The sequence below is a fragment of the Triticum aestivum genome, chromosome 6A (assembly GCF_018294505.1).
Source record: "Triticum aestivum cultivar Chinese Spring chromosome 6A, IWGSC CS RefSeq v2.1, whole genome shotgun sequence".
NCBI lineage: Eukaryota > Viridiplantae > Streptophyta > Magnoliopsida > Poales > Poaceae > Triticum > Triticum aestivum.
In genome coordinates this window covers 149,252,741-149,271,361 of record NC_057809.1, presented here as the reverse complement: position 1 = coordinate 149,271,361, position 18,621 = coordinate 149,252,741, and the positions used below count along the sequence as shown (strand labels likewise).

General features: G+C 46.5%; 1 protein-coding gene and 1 long non-coding RNA gene across 4 annotated transcripts; both read left to right on the top strand.

Annotated features, from left to right (window-relative positions):
• Positions 1-344: 344 nt before the first annotated feature.
• Positions 345-14,832, top strand: LOC123132563 (cyclin-dependent kinase 11B). 2 transcript variants are annotated; one of them, XM_044552393.1, is made up of 10 exons: positions 345-878; positions 5,406-5,504; positions 6,138-6,834; positions 11,030-11,157; positions 11,248-11,292; positions 11,371-11,449; positions 11,529-11,628; positions 11,710-11,764; positions 11,826-11,905; positions 12,616-14,832. In XM_044552393.1, the coding sequence occupies exons 1-10, from the start codon at positions 519-521 to the stop codon at positions 12,917-12,919; spliced, it is 1,947 nt and encodes a 648-aa protein (XP_044408328.1). In that variant the 5' UTR covers positions 345-518; the 3' UTR covers positions 12,920-14,832. The 2 variants fall into 2 exon arrangements, with proteins under 2 accessions (XP_044408328.1, XP_044408329.1); XM_044552394.1 differs by having other exon boundaries at positions 618-878; positions 6,074-6,834.
• An 82-nt stretch (positions 14,833-14,914) lies between these two features.
• Positions 14,915-15,945, top strand: LOC123132564 (uncharacterized). 2 transcript variants are annotated; one of them, XR_006464824.1, is made up of 2 exons: positions 14,915-15,359; positions 15,475-15,945. It is a non-coding gene; the product is annotated as an uncharacterized lncRNA (long non-coding RNA). The 2 variants fall into 2 exon arrangements; XR_006464825.1 differs by having other exon boundaries at positions 14,915-15,376.
• Positions 15,946-18,621: the final 2,676 nt, after the last annotated feature.

Below are 18,621 nucleotides of genomic sequence, written 5' to 3'. Positions count from 1 at the left end.
CCTTTGTAATTTTTCTTTTTCTTTTGTAATTTTCGTTTCCTTGGTTTTTTGAGGCAGCCACTAGTAAAGCATATTTATCCTACAAGATACTTTGCCTCATTTTTCATTTTTTATATTTTTCTCTTTTTCCGAAAATTTCAAATTTCCAGTATTTTTTGGAGGTATTTGGGCGAAATGTGCCACGCAGGCCAAGTGGGCCGGCCATGCCGGCGCGTGTAATATGGGGCCCGTGCATCGGCTAGGCAGGGGGGCCCGTGTGGCGTGCCTGGCCGTGCCGGGCCATCTAGGCAGGTTTGACCACAAGTAGACCTTCAGCCTCGCACCGCCAGTCCACTCCGCCAGGTTGGCGTCTCGCATTCCTGGCCCCACCTGGCGGCCTCAGCGGGCCCCACCTGCTAGCGATTACCTCTCGCGCAGCCACCCCGTCTCACAACGCGAGTAGAGAGGGAGGGGGCGAGCACGCCGCCCGCCGCCTGCGTCGTCCATCGCCGCCTTCGGAGAAGGAGGAGGCCGGACCTATGGCGGGCCGCGACGGATTCGAGGACGACGACTTCAACCTCCCTTTGTCGTCGCCACCGCGTCGTCCGTCGCTGCCGCCGGAGAAGGAGGAGGCCGGACCCGGACCCATGGCTGGCCGCGACGGATTCGAGGACGACGACGTCAACCGCCTGCAGTCGCCGCCACCGCGTCGTCCATCGCCGCCTTCGAAGAAGGAGGAGGCCGGACCCATGGCGGGCCAAGACGGATTCGAGGACGGCGACGTCAACCGCCCACATTCGTCGCCCCCGCGACGTCCATGGCCGCTGTCGGAGAAGGAGGAGGCCGGACCCATGGCGGGCCGCAACGACTTCGAGGACGACGACGTCAACCCCTTCGCCGTGAGTCCTCCATCCCTGCTTCACTCGTCGGCAACAGCCCTCGGGATACTTCCCCCGTATGCGTAGATCTCGGGATCCCTTTATTTTCTTAAACCGGTCTGGTTCGCGTGGGCTGTGCTCGTATTTGGGGCTGGCGTTGCTTGGATCTGAGGCTCCGAACGCGGGATGGGGATGCGATGGGGAGGTGCCGATTTGTGCGCTTCGAGTTGGGGATTACGCTTTGGTAGTTGTGTCCGCTAATTGCTCTGGAAATGGTTGGTTAGCTCTGGATTTGTGCTCGTGTGATGAACTAGGCTGCCCAGTGGATGATTAGTAGCTGTGCTAGGTGATTGGAAGCGCGATGCGTGAACTAAAATGTAGCTTGGTTGCTGGAACTTGAGATTTGCTGTCGTAGCAGGCCAACACAATATGGTGTGTATGGTACCGGTCTTATATGACTTGGTTTGCTTGTTAATTAGTTGATGAATACAAGTGCGAAGTTGTCGGAGCTTGGCTACTACTGTATGATATGTTTAACATCAGGGACTTGAATATTATGTATGGTGAATGTCCAACTTTTCTGGTAGTGTTTGTCATGTAGAGAGGATGAGCACTTGTTGCTGGTTCTGGAAATGCATTATGATGATGCTTTCCTTGGGCATTTTGGGACATCTTTAATTATAGATCCAATGCTTTGAGTTCAGTAATTCAAGTGGTTTCCATGCACCAATGTGCTACAAGGTAAATGTATGTTAGTACATGGTTAATGATACCAGTGCCATTGTATAGATAGCTCATGGATAAAAATCGTAAGTCCGAGATTTCTCAAATTCTAGGGCTCTAGGTGGAAATTTCCAAAAATTGAACTGTACATGTCGCAAGGTGTTTTGTACCACCCGGCAGTGGCAGCGCTAGAAGTCAGAACAAATGATGTCAAAGCTACATTCATGTGTGTATATATAGACAAACTACAGTGAAACACTAGCCTATTAGTTTAGCTAACCCAACTTGTGATGTCGCTTGTCATCGCATAGAACACGTAGGTTAATTTCTTGGTGATGTCATTGAGCTGATGTAATAAGACCACATTTGAGTGTAGTCAACTTAAACACGCCCCGTTGTGTTGATCGTATGCAAAACTTAAAGTGCCTATGCACATGCCCATGGAAGCATATATGCATTGGCAGGCAATGCTCAGTAACATACTAGCACGCCAAAATATTTTATATTTTTTGTCGTGCATATTTACTGATTACCGGGTATCTAATGCCAAAACCAGTCTCAAGTTCTAATATCAAGTAACTGCGCAGGCATGCAGCAAGTAACTATCTTTGCTCCCATCAAAGCTTTTGGTCTCTTTCAATCGTTAGATTCTTTCATCTGATTTGACTCGACGAGTGCGAAGGGTAAGGAAGCTAGCCGAGCCTAGGAGGATTCGCTTAGGTAGCTGGAACGTAGGGTCTCTGACAGGGAAGCTTCGGGAGCTAGTTGATGCAGCAGTGAGGAGAGGTGTTGATATCCTTTGCGTCCAAGAAACCAAATGGAGAGGACAGAAGGCGAAGGAGGTGGAGGATACCGGCTTCAAGCTGTGGTACACGGGGATGGCTGCAAACAGAAATGGCGTAGGCATCTTGATCAACAAGAGCCTCAAGTATGGAGTGGTAGACGTCAGGAGACGTGGGGACCGGATTATCCTGGTCAAGCTGGTAGCTGAGGACTTGGTTCTCAATGTTATCAGCGCATATGCCCCGCAAGTAGGCCACAATGAGAACACCAAGAGGGAGTTCTGGGAAGGCTTGGAAGACATGGTTAGGAGTGTACCGATTGGTGAGAAGCTCTTCATAGGAGGAGACCTCAATGGCCACGTGGGTACATCTAACACAGGTTTTGAAGGGGCGCATGGGGGCTTTGGCTATGGCATCAGGAATCAAGAAGGAGAAGATGTCTTAAGCTTTGCTCTAGCCTACAACATGATTGTAGCTAACACCCTCTTTAGAAAGAGAGAATCACATTTGGTGACTTTTAGTAGTGGCCAACACTCTAGCCAGATTGATTTCATCCTCTCGAGAAGAGAAGATAGGCGTGCGTGCCTAGACTGTAAGGTGATACCTGGGGAGAGTGTTGTACCCCAGCATAAGCTGGTGGTTGCTGACTTCCGCTTTCGGATTCGTGTCCAGCGGGATAAGCGTGCCAAGGTCGCTAGAACGAAGTGGTGGAAGCTCAAGGGGGAGGTAGCTCAGGTGTTCAAGGAGAGGGTATTTAAGGAGGGCCCTTGGGAGGAAGGAGGGGATGCGGACAATGTGTGGATGAAGATGGCGACTTGCATTCGTAAGGTGGCCTCGGAGGAGTTTGGAGTGTCCAGGGGAAGGAGAAGCGAAGATAACGATACCTGGTGGTGGAATGATGATGTCCAGAAGGCGCTTAAAGAGAAGAAAGATTGCTTCAGACGCCTATACCTGGATAGGAGTGCAGACAACATAGAGAAGTACAAGATGGCGAAGAAGGCCGCAAAGCGAGCTGTTGGTGAAGCAAGGGGTCGGGCATATGAGGACCTCTACCAACGGTTAGGCACGAAGGAAGGTGAAAGGGACATCTATAAGATGGCTAAGATCTGGGAGAGGAAGACGAGGGATATTGGCCAAGTCAAATGCATCAAGGACGGAGCAGGCCAACTCTTGGTGAAGGACGAAGAGATTAAGCATAGATGGCGGGAGTACTTCGACGAGCTGTTCAATGGGGAGAATGAGAGTTCTACCATTGAACTGAATGACTCCTTTGATGAGACCAGCATGCGTTTTGTGCGGCGCATCCAGGAGTCTGAGGTGAAGGAGGCTTTAAAAAGGATGAAAGGAGGCAAGGCGATGGGCCCTGATTGTATCCCCATTGAGGTGTGGAAAGGTCTCGGGGACGTATCGATAGTATGGCTAACCAAGCTTTTCAACCTCATTTTTCGGGCAAACAAGATGCCAGAAGAATGGAGACGGAGTATATTAGTACCAATCTTCAAGAACAAGGGGGATGTTCAGAGTTGTACTAATTACCGTGGAATTAAGCTGATGAGCCATACAATGAAGCTATGGGAGAGAGTCATTGAGCACCGCTTAAGAAGAATGACAAGCGTGACCAAAAATCAGTTTGGTTTCATGCCTGGGAGGTCGACCATGGAAGCCATTTTCTTGGTACGACAACTTATGGAGAGATATAGGGAGCATAAGAAGGACTTGCATATGGTGTTCATTGACTTGGAGAAGGCCTATGATAAGATACCGCGAAATGTCATGTGGTGGGCCTTGGAGAAACACAAAGTCCCAGCAAAGTACATTACCCTCATCAAGGACATGTACAATAATGTTGTGACAAGTGTTCGAACAAGTGATGTCGACACCGATGACTTCCCGATTAAGATAGGACTGCATCAGGGGTCAGCTTTGAGCCCTTATCTTTTTGCATTGGTGATGGATGAGGTCACAAGGGGTATACAAGGAGATATCCCATGGTGTATGCTCTTTGCGGATGATGTGGTGCTAGTTGACGATAGTCGGATGGGGGTAAATAGGAAGTTAGAGTTATGGAGACAAACCTTGGAATCGAAAGGGTTTAGGCTTAGTAGAACTAAAACCGAGTACATGATGTGCGGTTTCAGTACTACTAGCTGTGAGGAGGAGGAGGTTAGCCTTGATGGCCAGGTGGTACCTCGGAAGGACACCTTTCGGTATTTGGGGTCAATGTTGCAGGAGGATGGGGGTATTGATGAAGATGTGAACCATCGAATCAAAGCCGGATGGATGAAGTGGCGCCAAGCTTCTGGCATTCTCTGTGACAAGAGAGTGCCACAAAAGCTAAAAGGCAAGTTCTACAGGACGGCGGTTCGACCCGCAATGTTGTATGGCGTGGAGTGTTGGCCGACTAAAAGGCGACATGTTCAACAGTTAGGTGTGGCGGAGATGCGTATGTTGAGATGGATGTGTGGCCACACGAGGAAGGATCGAGTCCGGAATGATGATATACGAGATAGAGTTGGGGTAGCACCAATTGAGGAGAAGCTTGTCCAACATCGTTTGAGATGGTTTGGGCATATTCAGCGCAGGCCTCCAGAAGCTCCAGTGCATAGCGGACGGCTAAAGCGTGCGGAGAATGTCAAGAGAGGGCGGGGTCGACCGATTTTGACATGGGAGGAGTCCGTTAAGAGAGACCTGAAGGATTGGAGTATCGACAAAGAGCTAGCTATGGACAGGGGTGCGTGGAAGCTTGCTATCCATGTGCCAGAGCCATGAGTTGGTTGCGAGATCTTATGGGTTTCACCTCTAGCCTACCCCAACTTGTTTGGGACTAAAGGCTTTGTTGTTGTTGTTGTTGTTGTTGTATGCTATGGTATGTTGATGGTTCAGATGTAATTACGTATACATTACATAAAATATTGTTGTTGAGCAGCAGATTAATTGTTCCGGCAAAAAGAAGATCATGCTATTATTAAGTTGCTCAGAGGCTTCTAATTTTGTTTTTTAGCTGTCTGTTCCTAATATCTTCCAAATGCTTCATATTCTACAGGGAGGAAGCGTTCCCCCTGCCCCCAGTTCTCGGCTCTCACCTCTCTCCCACGAGCCAGCGGGTTTTTATAATGTGGACATTCCTATGGATTCAACTAAGGTACTTCTAGTTTTGAGAAGTTTTTTCTTCACTCTTGTGTCAATTTAGCTTCTTACTATAAGTGGATAAATGCTCTCTTTGCCATTTCGTTGGTTATTTTTTATTATTACCAAATTACTTTTGGTGAAGATATTAAAAGTCTGGTCTGTCTTCCAAAATAATAAGGCATCCATGCATAATTAATTTTGTTATTTTTGTGAATTATTTTTTTCACTATAATTTTATAAGAATATGTGCATGGACCAACCACGTTCTCTTGCATCTTTTAAAAGCAGTAAATATAAGGGTATTTTAGTCATTCTGTTTGGTGACTTTCTCAGTCTTGGAAGTTTCTTAGTTCATATGCCAGGCCAAAATGCGCCTTATAAAGTTCATTGTATGGAGTAAAACTGTATAGGAAATGTGATAGTTATTCTTTTATTTACACTGTTCACGTGCAAAGATAGTTTTGGCTATCCTTTCAGTAGTTTGTTATGTACGATTGATAGTAAATGCTCATGTATATTGCTCCGTAATATGCTGCTGTCCACTAGAAGAAATTCATGTGTCTGATGTGCTGTTGTCTACAGATTTGAGGAAGCGAACAGAAATAAGATGTTCTGTATCTGCTCAGTATATTGTTGTTGCATACAGATTCCTTCGTGGACAGAGTCAGCAGGCGGCGGGGCAACCGAAGTTCGTCTCTACAAGAGATCATCCTATGGATCGGCGCTGATTCAAATAGCAGCTCTTGCCCCTGTTGCACCACCCCGAGCTGTGGAGGGCGGCTCCGATGACCCCGACCAAGAGTTCGCCGGCGAGCCTGCTTTGTATCTGGCAGTGGTCCAAGACGGCCACACCATCGACATCGCGCGGCTGCTATTCCACGGCGGCGAGCCTGCGCTGGAAGTGGACATGGCCGAGGACTACTATGCAGCGGCGGAATTCAGTTCCAGCGAAGGCGACCAGTCCCTCCCCCTCGACGACTATGGGATGGTGAAATCCAGCTCCAGCGAAGATGACTGGGCCCTCCCATCACTAGGTGGTGCTATGTCCTTTTTGGGAAGGCTGGGGTGCAAGGAGTACTCGGGGATTGGGGATGGGGACTGGGACTGGGACAGGGATGAGGATGATGAGGATGAGGACGAGGATATGGATGCGGATGAGGAAAAGGATGAGACTGGGAATGTGGATGGGGTGGATGTGGATGTAGCAGTTTCTGGAGGTTATGATAGTGGAGGTGATTGCAAGGAGGGTGATGGAGAGGAGGAGGAACATGGGGATACTCACCAAGATACAATTAAGCTTCGAGTTTGGCCAGCACAGAAGCACCTGCTGCTTAAATTTTTTAGTAAGTTCTCGACTTGTTTAAATTCAGTCATATGATCTGATAACTCTAGTGTAGCGTCAAAAAACGTCTTACATTATGGGACGGAAGGAGTATGTAATTTTACACTCATCCGGGGAAATGTTTGTTCCCAGGCGTAGAGTATATTCAACTAATGCTTGGACTGAATTTAGTGCCATACCTTCTCCAAATACCAATGGAATAAGCTAGGAACTAGTGTCAGCAAAAGGAGTTAACAAGTCTAGATTAAGTTTTCAAGCAATGATTGAGACCATGGACTAGAGTTTACACCCAACAACCATGTTTGGATTAGCTCCTGTAGTTTAAGGTCGAATGAGGCTCCCAGCTGGCAAGTTCGTGAACAATGGAATTGCTGCTTGGGGAATACAAGTTATACAACATATCAACCCTTGCAAAATCAAGGCATTGCATCATAGAAATTAGTGTCCCCTGTCCTTATCCAGCTGCCAACACAAAGGGCTAGAGTTTGCAAACTCAAGGCTCTGCACTATTTGAAACCGTGAGCTAGACTTTGCACCCACCAACCATGGTATGCAGATTTGCATATGAATGTTTTGGGGATTTATGTCACTCTTATATTTGTGACTTGTTTAATTCATTTGACACATGCATCATGGTAGTTGAATCTGGTCATTTAGTGCTTGTATGGTTATTTGGTTGCATCATAAGACATCCTTGTTGAATTGAAATACGCCAGTACATGTTGGGATCAGTACATGTTGTGATCATCTGGATTGCCTTCACATGCATAGTTGGTCCGTTTAATGAAGCTTCTACGCAGGTTCATATCTTGTTAAGAAGTGATTTAAATTATAAATATAAGATAGAAAGAGAGGGGAGGTTTATGTCACTCTTCTTATATTTGTGACTTGTGTAATTCATTTGACACATGCATCATGGTAGTTGAATCTAGTCATTTAATGCTTGTACGGTTGTTTGGTTGCATCATAAGATATCTTTGTTGAATTGAAATATGCCTGTACATGTTGGGGTCAGTACATGTTATGATCATCTGGATTGCCTTCATCCGCAGGTTCATATCTTGTTAAGAAGTGATTTAAATTATAAATATGAGATAGAAAGAGGGGAGGTTTGGAGAGTATGAGATAGTTAGTTAGTTATTGTAAAAAAGAAAAGGAGCTCTGTTCGTTGTTTCTTTTATTCCGTCATAATGCGTGTTGGTCATATATGGATTGGAAACTTGATTTTCTGTCGGAGGTATGGTAATGATGTCAAATGAAAAAAATGGGCAACCTTTTTGTTGAACTGAGAGGACCTCACCCCTCCTTCTATTGCTGTGGCGGCTGGTGTGGAGCGCCAGTTGCTAGGTTACACAAGGAGAGAGCCCTCCTAGATGCCTATACTAGAGAGGCCACTTGGGCCAAAGGTAGATGGGCCAGGCCCATATCGGTTCAGCACTCCCCCTCATGATGGGTGGTAGATATCTATCAACCCCATCTTGTCACATGCCAAGTTACAGTCCTTTGTCCTATTGCCTTTGTCAAGCAAATCTGTAATATGTTGCCCAGAGATGACATGGGCAAGGCTGATGATCTCAGCATCAAGTTTCTCCTTAATGAAGAAGTGATCAATTTCCACATGTTTTGTCCTATCATATTGAACTGGTTATTGGCAGCTGACTGACTGATAGTCACACCATACTCTCAGGGCCCCCTTCCTCAGAAGTTTCAACTTGCTCAGTAGATTCTTCACCCAGAGCATCTTACTCAACCCTTAAGATAATGCTCTATACTCAGCTTCTACTGTTAATCTAGACACAATTGTCTATTTTTTGCTTCTCCATGACACCAAATTTCCTCCCACAAACACACGATAGCCTGAAGTTGTTCTTCTATCATCTTGACAATTAGCCCAATCAGAATCACTATAGCCATCCACGTCAAGATGTCCACTCTTCGCAAACCACAACCCTTTTCCTGGAGTCAGGATTCTGTGCACTTTATCAAGATGCCCACTCTTTGGTTCATGCATGTATCTGCTCACCACACCCATGACAACGCAATGTCAGACCTCGTATGACACAAGTACAATAACCTCCCAACCAGTTTCTGGTAATCTTCCTTATTCACTAGCTCACCTGCTTGTGCTGTCACTTGATGATTTTGTTCAATCGGAGTAAGAGCTGCACGACATCCCATCATGCCCATATCACTCGAGAGATCCAAGATGTGTTTTCGGTGGCCAAAGATATTCCCTTCTCTGTGAGTAAATTGCAGAAAACCACCACTTTGAAGGCAAGGTTTGCGAAAACCACTACAATACATTTTTTTTTGCAAAAAACACCGTGTCTTCGGTAATCTTTTTGCAGAAAGCACTGATCGGCGGATTTGCCTCTATTGAGCGCGTTTATGACAAGTGGGGCCCGTTTTCTACTTGCGTGGCCTACCTTTTTGTAATTTATGGGTTTTAATCTAAAATTACAAACTAGACCCTAGAATTTTACAAACATACCCCTAAATAAAAAATAAAAAATGCAATTAGCCCCGACGCTCCTCCGCGGTGGAACTGCTCCTCCCGACGGCGTTCTGGATCGGGGGGTCCTCCCCGACGCTTCGTTCCATGGTGGGCGGGGTTGCTGCAGTTCGCCGTGGTGGGCGCCGCCGGCCAGCCGCTCGTCAGCTGCATGCGCAAGTCGTTCCGGTGCATCTGCGGCCGCGGGGGCGTCGAGGAACGGCAGGCCACCCCTGCCCGTCCCGTCCCCGGCCGAGATAAGGGTAGCCATTGCTGCGCTCAGGTCGACGTACAGGCCGCCGCTGCCGCGCCCAGGTCGACGTACAGGCCGCCGCTGCCGCGCCCAGGTCGACGAAGAAGGCCGCCGCACCAGTCCCGACCTGGCCGAGGCAAAGGCTCGGGCGCCATCGTCGTTGCCACACGTAGTTCGAGGCAGAGGACGCCGCCCATCCTGGCCCTGCCCACCGCCATGTTGGAGCTCCACAACAGCCCTCCGCCGTCCGGGGGCGGTGCGGCACCTCGAGCGCCGGCCGCCGCCGCACCTTCCGGCATGCTAGAGCTCCCAATCGCCCCCCGCGGTTGCTCGATCCCCAATGGCCCAATCAAGCCGACGCGGCCACTCCCTCACTGCCGGCGGCCCCTACCCGGTGAGGCACCCTCGGATCCGGTGTTGGGCGGGACGATGGGGGCACGACGGCAGCGGCCCGAGGAGGAGGGGCGGCGCTGAGCTCGTGTGCGCTCGTGTGCGCGCTTGCCGGCTGCGGCGTGGTTGGAGGGCCTGGGAGCAGTGTGGAGAAAGTCGAGGGGTGTTTTTGCCTTAAACCTAAACTGTTGTGCCACATAAGCAAAAAAAGGACCCCACCTGTCATAAACAAGCTTAACTGAGCCCGATCCGCCGATCAGTGCTTTCTGCAAAAAGATTACCGAAGACACGGTGTTTTTTGCAAAAAAAAATGTATTGTAGTGGTTTTCGCAAACCTTGCCTTCAAAGTAGTGGTTTTCTGCAATTTACTCCTCTGTCCATGCCACTTCAATGCCTAGGAAGTATTTTAGGTTGCCCAAATCCTTCACCAGACACCCCTTCAATCTCTCTATTTTCTCCTTATCATCCACATAAACTGCAAGAATGGTGATCTTTCGATCAGAGTGTCTGTAAAACACTGTGGTCACCATTACATTGATCATACCCCATAGTCTGTGCAGATGCAGTCATAGTCAGCAGCCTCCAGCAGCTCCACTTCTTCCTCCTCCCGCTGCTTCATCTCTCCTTCTCCTTTCCTCCAAGAGACACAAGCCTCCTGTAGCTCCAGTTCTCCACGAGAGGCACAACGGAACGGAGAAGGAGAACCAGCCCAACCGTCAAAGAACCAGCAAAGAACCCGCCCGCCCGTTGCCTGCAGGCCCCAATACACGACGAGCTCGCCTCGCGCACTGCTCGCCCAGCCCCACTGCCACTTGCGTCTGATACCATGTTGAACTAAGGGGACCTCACCTCTCCTTCTATTGTTGTGGCAGTTGGTGTCTGGTGAGGAGCGACAGTTGCTAGGTTACGCTGGGAGAGAGAGACCTTCTGGATACTTATACTAGAGAGGCCACTTGAGCCAAAGGTTGATGGGCCAGGCCCATACCAGTTCAACATTTCTCCATGGAGAAAAGTAAAGTCATGTAGCCATAAAAGATCCGTGACGTTCTATTTTTTTGCTAGGTGGCAAGCAATGGAAATTAACAAAAGCCTATCGTATAATCTGGCTAAACCGTGATGAACTGGAAGAGCTCTGCAAATTCTCTTTCAAAATTGATGCTACTGCTCCTGATCCTTTTTCTACAAGCAGCGTAAGCCCATAATTAACTTTTAGTTAAGCTTTTGCAATGTTTCACACTGTTGGTAATGGATTTTATAGCTAAATATGCTTGCGATTACAGGTTTTCAGAAATGTGAACAGTTCAATTGATTTTGAAACGAACAATGTATGTATAAATTTTCCCTTAACGCTATATTTTCTGTGTTGTAGTTTAAAAGTCTAACATTAATTTTTAAAATCTTAGGTTCCTTCTGCAATTTTTGATGATTTTGTAGCTTTTTTGAAACCGTCAATCAACACTTTCAAAGTCTGTAAAGAACTTGGTAAGAGTTGTTAATAATATTATTCGTACAAATATTTTATTTGTGCCTATGATGATATTTGTGTTTTTATTTGTCATAGGCGAAGGCAATGATTGCAAGATTTTTAAGTGCCTTGTTTCGGGTAGTAAATGTGCTGTTAAGTGTATCCCTTTGCATCCATCTTGCATCGAAGAGCCTAGGTAGGTTTAAAAATTACTTTATTATCTAAACCTAATCTGTTAGATATATTTCCACATTCTAAGTTAGTTTTCTGTATTCAGGGAGGTTAATATCATTTCAAGTTTAAGGAATGGGCGCATTATGATGCTTTATCAGGTAAATGTCTACAAAAAATTTCCTCCAGTTGCTCTCAAGGTTTTTCTGACTTCTTTTTTAGTCCTGGATAGAGCCATGGAACTACAAAAGGCATCCTCGACAAGAAGATTACCTGTTTCTCCATCTAGAGCTCTGCTCAAGGTTCATATTTTGTTACTATGATTTTAGCTCAACATATGTATTTTATCTAGCAGTAATGTAGTTATGAATATGCTTCGTGTTAGTAGCCAAAGCCTGCTCTGCTAACACGATTTGGACATAGGACTTAACTGTGCCTCATTCTTAAATCCACATAGTTCATTAAAAACTCACCTACACTGCATATGCCCACTTATACATATAGCCTAATGTGAAGATGCTGAATAAAATTGACCAGTCAGGTTTCAGAGTTTCCTCACTAAATGGCTGTGCAAATTATAGGACGTAAGCAGAGTATTTATTTTTTGGATTTCAGCAACATTGTTGCAGCTCAACTACAATTCCCAACCACCCAGCAGCCCCTATTATTTCAATTTGTGTAATTTAGAGTTGTTCTTCGGGAACTTGAAGAGAATAGTTCGAAATGATTAAGCATCACTTTCAGTAATGTCGCTGACTTGACGAATGGTGAGTTGGGAATCTTGCTCTCATGCTCGTGTTCATGAGGCCTTCTGCTTTTGTCTTCGCATACCCCCCCCCCCTCCTCCCCTCCCCTGCACTTATGCTGCTCCAAGCCCTTTTATGGCACAACTGTGTTGTCATTAAGTTGTTCGGCCGTTACAATTTTTGTGCTCGGTAGTTTAGATCACATAAGAACTTAGCCTTATTCATTTCTGATTGTTTGCTTCTCTTTTCGTGTAACTTCCAAACAGCACATTGGCGAATGCACTTTTGCCTGAAAAGTTTGACACAATTCCGGATAGGTGGAAACTTTTCGAAGAGATAGTAAGAGGTGTCGAAACACTGCATAATGAATTTATTGTGCACCGGGATCTCAAGCCAGATAACATATTTCCTGGCCATGATCATGAAGTCCGAATTGGAGACTTCGGAGATGCCTGTTGTGGCCAAGATGAATTCGGAAAATATGGTGGTACGCCTAACTGCGGGACAAAAAGTTATTTGGCGCCAGAGCTAGACAGTGGTGAGAAGATAACCGAGAAGGTATGTGTTTGATTTTTATTAGTTGTTGCCAACTCGGTTAATTATATGACCGAGGTCCACTTTCGTTGTTACATGCCATCTTCCCTTTCCGTTTGCTAGGTTTATTTTCGCAGCATGTCTGTTTTTTCTGTGCCTCAGCCGGTTTCCTCAGTAGCTCCTCTCTTGGATCTTTGTTTTTTTGTTGCCTTCTGGGTTATATCGGCAGCTTCTCTTTTGGTTTGTAATGTGTTATAACGTGGTAGGCTGATAGGTTAGATCACCCCTGGACAGATGAGGTGTGGCACCCAGGAAAAGGAGGCTGCCACACAACAAGAGCAGGGGAAAAACTGGAAGGATAATTGGGATTATTTTTCTGCTTCTCTATTGATTGATATTGCTAGGCATTATATAGCTCGCTTACAAACTTGGACGCCTAGCTGAACTAACAAACTTTAGAAAATAACTAACTTGAGAATCAAAAAATATCTCTAAGATTTAAACTACCAAGGATAACTAGGGATACTTATCCCCTTTAGTTTCAGCTGTGACCTCCTTGGTGGCCTTATGTGGTTCCTGGTAGTTATGTCCTAGACATAACATCTCTCTCCCTTTTTGAACACTTGATCCTCGAGCTGGACTAAGGACTGCTGCTAGCCCCTTGCAGCCTCCATAGAAACGTCTTCCTTGCAGTCATCTGCACCTGGATCAATCTCCAGGACGAAGTGCTTTTGCAGCAGTGGCCAGCCATGAATTTCTCATTGGAGTTGTAACATCGGCCTTCTTCATGCCGCATTGCCATCACTGCCGGTGTTAGCGTATGTCGTGAGTGGGCTGCTGGAGATGCCACTATTGCAGGTCCTGGAGGTAGTGCTGCTGGAATTGCAGGTGCAGGTGGTGCTCCGAGGTCTGGGAATTGCTGGTGGACACCTGAGCGTCCAATGTGCATGTCGCTAGCTAGTGGACTTGCAATAGGAAGCAGTATCCAGGAGATGCACGGTAGTGGACTTGTAGTTCATGGCAACATCAGCAACAATTAATTGTGATTTATACTCCAAGGCTTTTTTTCCAGAGGACCAGGGAGTCTCTCCCCAGTTCCATTGCAACACAATAAAACCATACCTTGTCCAACTAAAACAGCTGAAAAATAGTCTAGGATTAGTGCCAGGAGTTCAGAACAGAAGGAAAATGCATAAAAACTTGCGAGAATATGAAATATGTTCGCACAGGTGCCCATAAACTAGAAAGCAGACATGGCACAAGCACAAGTGCACAGGAGCCCATTATCTCCAGGTGCACTGTGTGATGGCGCATTCTTGCCTGCGTGCATCACCCACGGTGAATCATCGTGGTTAGGCCGAGCGGTCATCATAGGATATTTACCAGATATGCTATAAAGCAATCATGCAGCTGCCGCCAGTCTCTTAAGTAGCAGAGGACCTTTCGCCACACGTGGTTAACATTGATCGCCACACGTGGTTAACATTGATCAAGCGATCTTTTTTGTCAAACACCAAATCATTAAGACGGTTCCATAGCCCCCAAAGGATACATCTGTAGCATAGCTGTTTACCAGTATCATCTGCAGCTAACTTGTGGTTTCACCTTGCTAGAGCTTTGGCTATTAACATGCTTTCCTCCGATTGCTGCTGTTGGTTTGCTTGGTTTTGAGGGGGACACATTTTGCATTTTTGTCGTTGTTTCTTCTTGCCATTTGCTTCTTTATCTTTTCTTTTCTTTCCATTTTTACTCCTTTCTTTGTGCTTTTCTCTGTTTCTTGCTGACATGAGACAGCTGTTTCGCCTTCAACTTGCTTGAACCCTTGCTGTCTTACTCACCTTATTTGCTGTGTTGTCGTCCGTGCTTGCCGTTGATTTCTGCTCATTCAGTTTCTTGCACTTCTGCGTTATGCTTGGTAAAACACTGAATATTTGTGGTTATTTTTTGGCAGGTGTTAACTCCGCCTATGTCTTCTAGGCATAGCCGGTCCCAAGCCCGGGTAAAGGAGGAGGGTTGTGATAGGCTTGGCGAGCCAACGTAAAAACTAGCCAGTCCCATAGGTATGAAACCCATTTGAGCGAGAATAGTACTAGGATGGGTGACCTCCTAGGAAGTCCTCGTGAAAGGGTTTCATATCTAAGGGTTGTGATAGGCTTGGCGAGCCAACGTAAAAACTAGCCAGTCTTTTGGGTATGAAACCCATTTGGGCAAGAGTAGTACTAGGATGGGTGACCTCCTGGGAAGTCCTCGTGAAAGGGTTTCATATCTAGCCTACCCCAACTTGTTTGGGATAAAAGGCTTCGTAAGTAAGTAAGTATTTTTTGGCAGGTGTTATACTCAGTTGGTGTAATGTTTTTTGAGCTGCTGACACCTTTTACTACTGGACTTGGGAGAATGAAAGCATTTGAGAAGCTGCGAGATGAAGGGCCTCCGGATGGCTGGAAGGGTGACCATGAGGGCGACCGCGAATTCTATGGTAGAATGACTGCTTTGGTACCTGCTGACCGGCCTTCGGCGGATGGTTTATTTTTGCGCTCACAATAATAGTACCAACGAGGATATGAAAAAAAATCTGACATCTTTATATGCAGATGTATATTGAGCAACAACGTTGATGGACTGCAATGCAAAAGTTGTGAACAGCCGGCTGTAGAACTAGAAAGGTTGGGAGAGGAGACGGCTGCGGCAACAATCTGTGTGGCTATTGAAGTGGAAAAGCTCAGAGAAGAGTCTTGTATTTCTGTCTCTGTTCGATAACACCTGTAGATATGATGTAACTAACTTGTCCGGTCCTTTGGAGTCTAGCCGCTCGCGTGCCTCGCATGCACCTGATGTAACTAAATAGTAAGTCCTTTGGAGTATACCAGCTCGCGTGCCTCTCATGCACCTGCGTCTCTGGCATTCTTCTAAACACAGCCACGGGTTTACGTTTGCATGTAATCTAGCCTCGCCCTAGTTGAGATGCGGCCTTGTTAGATGGAAAATTTGTAGGATAATACTGTATTTGATAGGAATTTTGTCTATACTAGTAGTCTTTTAGTTTAAAAAATTGTTGTCACCAATTTTTTTACGGATCGCTTTTCTTCTACAATATCCCTTTTCCGAAAAAAGCAGACAGGAATTGGTAACAAGGATAGGCGAGGTCAAATTACACTAGGCCGCATCTGTACAACCCAAAAGCAAGCTCTCTCGAATTGATTTGATCCACCCACACTCCTGCCAGAGCCATTTCATCGTAAGAGCGATGGTGAAATTAACCAGCAGCATCTTTGATGCTCAGACCACAGGTGCTTTGGCCTACCACAGCGGCTGCTACCATACGCTCTTCTGATAGTAAAATTGTGCATCAAAGGGTATGTGTGGAAAAGTGGAATCAGAGTATGAAATGTGGGCTATTTAGTAAAGGATAGAAAAGTAAGAAAATGCCGAGATAGACGATGTGGTGATGGAGAAAGACTCGACGATATACAACCGCATCACAAGAGAGCACAACCAAAATAATAGCGAGAATAACAAACCGAGACCAAGCAGAAGTAACTGAACCTAGATCAAAGAGATCCCAAATAGTACCTGAACTGCAGAGATGATCCACTCAGCACACCGAATGCCGAATCAAAGTCGAGAATGAGCTCACTCGTGCGATTTCTGACAAAAGAAACGAAAATCTCAGGCCACCATATGGATGGCATAGCATCAAACACCTAATGAGCATGAATCGACCAACATACATATGGGTTCAAGGACAGCGAAAAACACCAAACCACGCGGACGAATATAGAACCACATCTTGACAACGAACAGAGCAGAAGGCCCACCACAGGAAGATAAACAACACGATCGATCGATGAAAGGCCACAAAACCGCTGCTCAACCAACAACCACCTGCGAACAGAGGAAACACACATGCAAAAATTGGATAAAAGAATTGCTTCACTACAAACAAACAAACATAATAATAATAATAATAATAATAATAATAATAATAATAATAATAATAATAATAATAATAATAATAATAATAATAATGGTGATTTCAAGGGAGGAACGATCTCAAACACATCAAAATGCACTGTTTTTGAGGGAGTTCTGATGCAATTTTACTACTACAAACAGGAGTAGTTAACCAAACTCTGCCAAACGTATATAGATAGAGGAATTTCACGAGCAATAACTACCAGTCTACGATTATCTGGCCATCACACCACCCAAATCAAGATTAAGCGTCCTGCCAGGAAGAGGGAGAAGGAGAGGGGAAGGAAGAGGAGGAAGATCTTACTGATCAAAGAAGCTGGAGGCGGACTGTGCAACGACTTGGTGGTGCTCCCGGCCCTCACCGATGCCGGCGCACGGGAGGGGCTCACCTCAGATCTTGCCATCCATCCCTGTGACGGCGCTGGTGGCAGATCACAGACTGAAACCGCCGCCACTGCCTTCTCCCACCCAATCCTCCCTCGTTGTGCACGGGCGGCGGCGTGCTTGCAGCCGCTTCCCCTCCTCCTTCCCCGCCCCACCTTCCCTGCTCTGCCTCCTGCCGATGGCGAAGAATGGAAAAGACCAGATCATGGAAAGAAGAGAAAGGAGAGGTTGCCTTGCTGCGAATTTTTTGGGAGAGGAAATGAGAAGGGATAGGTGACAGAGACGAACGAGCAGGCGGCGACCCGATTCAACATTTACTGCAGACACTGACGGTTCAGACCCATAGAAAACCAGGGCCACAATACAGACGAAAAAACCACGAGCGGCATGTGAACTGAAAGAAGCACTCCAGCCCACACCTGACATTGCGTAGGAGCCAACAGACGTCCATGCAACGACCACACCACACAGAACAACCCACGCCATTGACAGCAGGCCGTTGAACAAACCTGGGACCACTTGCAGAGTCCGATAAACAAACAAAACGTGTCGATCGCAAGCTGGTCTGCCCGATCGCTCTTGCCGTTCCAATCGCCCATTGCTTCGCACTTCGAAGTCGATGTGGCCAAATGAGCACCGCGGACCAGCGTTGGCGTTCACACAACCAGCGCTCCCATTGTCCAAAACGAGCGTTGACGTGGACACGAACTGGAGCTCCCATTGGCCAAAGCAAACAGTACACATCCTGCCAACGTGGACAGCGCAAGGAGGCGCCCATCTCCCGCAGCTTATTGTGCTCGATAGCTCCACCTCCCACGCGCATTTGTAGGCGATGGTACTAAATAAGCTGCTAGTGTGCAGTTTGTTGTCCATGTGACCGTGTACATTGTTCTTTTTTAGATCATATTTTTTTTATCATGTGACCGTGTACATTTTTTTAGGTCAATGTGACCGTGTACTTTTTTTTAGGTGAATGTGACCGTGTACTTATAAGGCAGGAGACAAGCTGATTGGCTTTTTAGCCTTTAGAAGCCCAACAGACCAACATATTGCACCATTATTACCAAGGCCAACATGTTGCACGTACCGTGTACTTAGCAAAAAGGGGATAAATAATAGAAAAGGGTATTTTGCTAGTTGTGATTTTGTATTTAAAGGTCGTGCTTTGAATCTAGAGGCGCACAACCTTGTGAAATTTTCTTCACTTTCGCAGGGTCGCCATTTGTGGCTTCTATCCCCTCATGACCCCCTTTGTATCCCTATGAACAGTGGCGGAGACAGGCCCCAGGCAGCCCGGGCCGCTGCCTGGGGCGTGGGCGTTGATTCCTTCATTGACTGTAGCTACAGTGCGGCACTGTAGCTACAGTGCTATGAAGGTTGCC

Excerpts from the sequence above, each read along its gene's own strand:
- LOC123132563 (XM_044552393.1), top strand. The coding sequence starts at position 519 with ATGGCGGGCCGCGACGGATTCGAGGACGACGACTTCAACCTCCCTTTG. Across the intron at positions 6,835-11,029 it reads CCTGCTGCTTAAATTTTTTA|GTGGCAAGCAATGGAAATTA; the intron begins GTAAGTTCTCGA and ends TTTTTTTGCTAG. Across the intron at positions 11,629-11,709 it reads TCTTGCATCGAAGAGCCTAG|GGAGGTTAATATCATTTCAA; the intron begins GTAGGTTTAAAA and ends TTCTGTATTCAG.